At 34.8% G+C, this 3,069-nt stretch overlaps 1 protein-coding gene across 1 annotated transcript in view; it reads left to right on the top strand.

The window, feature by feature from the left end:
* The window catches only part of USP33 (ubiquitin specific peptidase 33), a 70,988-nt gene extending 68,165 nt beyond the window's left edge, over positions 1–2,823 (top strand). Inside the window, exons 23-24 of the mRNA XM_015571078.1 lie at positions 1,184–1,252; positions 1,642–2,823. Coding sequence (XP_015426564.1) covers positions 1,184–1,252; positions 1,642–1,799 — 227 coding nt within the window. The 3' untranslated portion in view covers positions 1,800–2,823. The remainder of the gene's footprint in view (positions 1–1,183; positions 1,253–1,641) is intronic.
* Positions 2,824–3,069: the final 246 nt, after the last annotated feature.

Here is a 3,069-nt window from a genome sequence, read left to right as displayed (position 1 = left end):
TTTGTCTTCCATTCTTTTTATCCACGTTATGAACATTTCTCTGAATTCTTTCTCTGACAGGTTGCTTGCCTCCATTTCGTTTACTTCCTTTTCTGGTGATGCCTGTTTTTCTTTCATATGCGGGCTGGTTCTTTGTCTCCCTATGATCTCTCTTCTCCAGGTGTTTGGTCATATAGTTTTCTCTCTTTCCATGAGGAGCAGCAGGGCTCCTCTGAGTCCACATAGTCGCGCTGCTTGAGATCCTGACCTCCTGGGTTAGTAGCCGATCTCTTGATGCCATGGATGCCCTTACTACTTTAATCTGTTGCACAGGGCACTTCTCAGAGAGACCCCCTCACCTGACTTGCGAGCGTTCCCCTGTACTCAAGTCCCTGGATCTGGGTTGCCAGATGTAAATATGTCTCTCTTCTCCGTGTCCAGCGTGGCTGGAGAGCGGTCTGGTTCTTGAGTAGGGGCAGCTGGGATTGAGAAAATGAAAGGAAGAAACAGACACAGAGATGGAAGAAAAAAGCTGGGGCTGGGTGGGACCACTGTCCTCTGACTGGGACAGAAATGGGGACAGGGACCTATCATTTCTTTTTTAATTACAAAGGAATTGTTCTTTTATAGCATTTAAAGTGCAATGGATCCATCTAAGCCAGTGGTTCTCAACCTTCCTAATGCCGCGACCCTTTAATACAGTTCCTCATGTTGTGGTGACCCCCAATTTTATTGTTACAAATTGAACATAATTAAAGCATAGTGATTAATCACAAAAACAATATGTAATTATATATGTGTTTTCTGATGGTCTTAGGCGACCCCTGTGAAAGGGTTGTTCGACCCCCAAAGGGGTTGCGACTCACAGGTTGAGAACCGCTGATCTAAGCAATAAATGTTATATTTTAAAAACAACAACAACAAAATTGCAATCGATAGCTACGAAATCATTTCTATTAGATTTTGGATGGTAGTGAGAGAGCCTCTCTCTCTTTCCTGAATCTGTTTTGGGGGAGATAAGACACACAAAAAAAAGAAGTTCAGAAGACAGTTAAGAATTGTCTATAATAATTTGACCAAAAAAAAATCAATCTGATTATACAGTTATGTCCTTCAGTTATTTCAGACACAGAAATATGTAATTCTTTGATGCATTTATATGAAAAGTATGCATCTTGATCATTTGTTTTTCGTTTTAACTTAGATCCTCCAGGTCCTATTGATAACACTAAAATTGCAGTCACTAAATGTGGCAGTGTGATGCTCAGGCAAGGTAAGTTCGACTAACATTTATTTGTTGGTAATTTGTTACTGTTAAGAACATAGAGTCACTAGCTTTCTATGCCACTTTTTAACCCAGCTTAATGATATAATCATTCATAAAGTAGGGCAAATAGTGGAAAAACTCCCAGTCTTTAATTTTTCTCAGGAAGGATTTTACAGCTGTTGATAGGAGCTAGAAAAAAAGGATCTCCGACTTTTTAAGACAGACCATAAAGTTGCAGCTTATAACAATATGGGCTGGTAGTTTGAAGAGTCTGTTCCAAAAGTTATTGATATTCATGCTTTTGGGGCAGGTGTGTGTGTGTGTGTGTTACATTTTGAAAGCTTTTGCAATATGAATTTGTAAATATTATTCTTTCACTGTACAATTAATTTTAGGAGCAGATTCTGGTCAAATTTCTGAAGAAACATGGAATTTTCTACAGTCTATATATGGTGGAGGCCCTGAAGTTATCCTACGACCTCCAGTTGTTCATGTTGATCCGGATATAATACAAGCAGAAGAAAAAATTGAAGTAGAAACTCGGTCTTTGTAATTTTGAGGATATAGAGTGTCCTAATGAGAAATCATTTTCACTTCCCCTGTCATATATACATGCAGAAACATTCCTAAAAGCATGTTTATTTTCTTGATTTTTAATATATTATCTCTTAGTCATTTTTACTGGGCATTATGGAAAAAGTTGTTAAAATGTTTAATATACTACAGGTTGGTATGTTAAATGCTTTAACTTACCATAGTCTTTCAGTGTAATATTTTTGAAAAGAGAGGAATAATTATGATCATTTGGTAATCAGTAGATTATCTTTGATCTTTATACTACATGCAGATCCACAGTATCCTTTATAGTTTTGTAAATAATTTTGCTTTGAAAACTTTTTCATTATCCTAAACCATTATAACTCTGACCAATCTTTTCAGTTTTCCAAAAATCTTAATTTAATTGTGTAATTTTGACATGGTGTCATATAATATAGAGCCTATTTTAAATTGAGAGTCGTAGTCAGAAAAAAGTTAATTTCCTAAAGCTCAGGAAACGTTAGGGTGTCACTTCTTTTGCACTGCAGCACATAAACTAGCATATTAATATTAAAAATGTCTTTTTGAATGTATCAAGGATTTATTTAGTTTGAGTGGAATTTGTGTCAGGAGATATCAGTAACTTATTGCCTCTTATACTGTAAAATATTAAAGTTCAATTCCTTTCTATAACCCTCAATAGAATTCATTATTATCAGTAAAAAGCTTAGTTTTTAGGGCACTTTATTTTGAGAGCATGAGTATGGAATGTGTCAATGAAATTGTTTATACAGCTGAAGCCACTTGCAAAATGATTTATTAAATGAAATGCATAAAGTCATTGATTAATACAGTATGCACTGCTATTTGCTTGATTATGTGATGTCAAAGGTTTAACTATATTCCAACTGCAGAAACAAACTGGATTACTTTAATATGGTGAATAGCATTCATGATGGCTTTGTTTTGGTTGGGGGCATCTGCCACAAACTAAAACTGTGCTGTTTAAATTAGTTCAATAAAAATGGTTTTAAAATGGATAACTTGCATGTTGAGATTATTTGGTAGGCATTAATAGCAAAGGCTCTGAAGTGTTAATATTAATGTCTTTATATTATTTCTTAATCAGAAGTATGCAAAATAAATCATTCATTATAAAGTTCTGATGTTTAATGAAATGATGAGTTTATTAGCCATTACGTCTATTTGAATTTTTTAAAATGTATACTGTCTTTAGTTTTCTTCTTTATAATTATACTATGATCCTCTTCAAGGACTGCATGATG

This window comes from Myotis davidii, unplaced genomic scaffold (genome assembly GCF_000327345.1).
Source record: "Myotis davidii unplaced genomic scaffold, ASM32734v1 scaffold248, whole genome shotgun sequence".
Classification (NCBI taxonomy): Eukaryota; Metazoa; Chordata; class Mammalia; order Chiroptera; family Vespertilionidae; genus Myotis; species Myotis davidii.
Note: the sequence above shows the minus strand (reverse complement) of the source record. Positions and strands in the feature narration are given on the sequence as shown.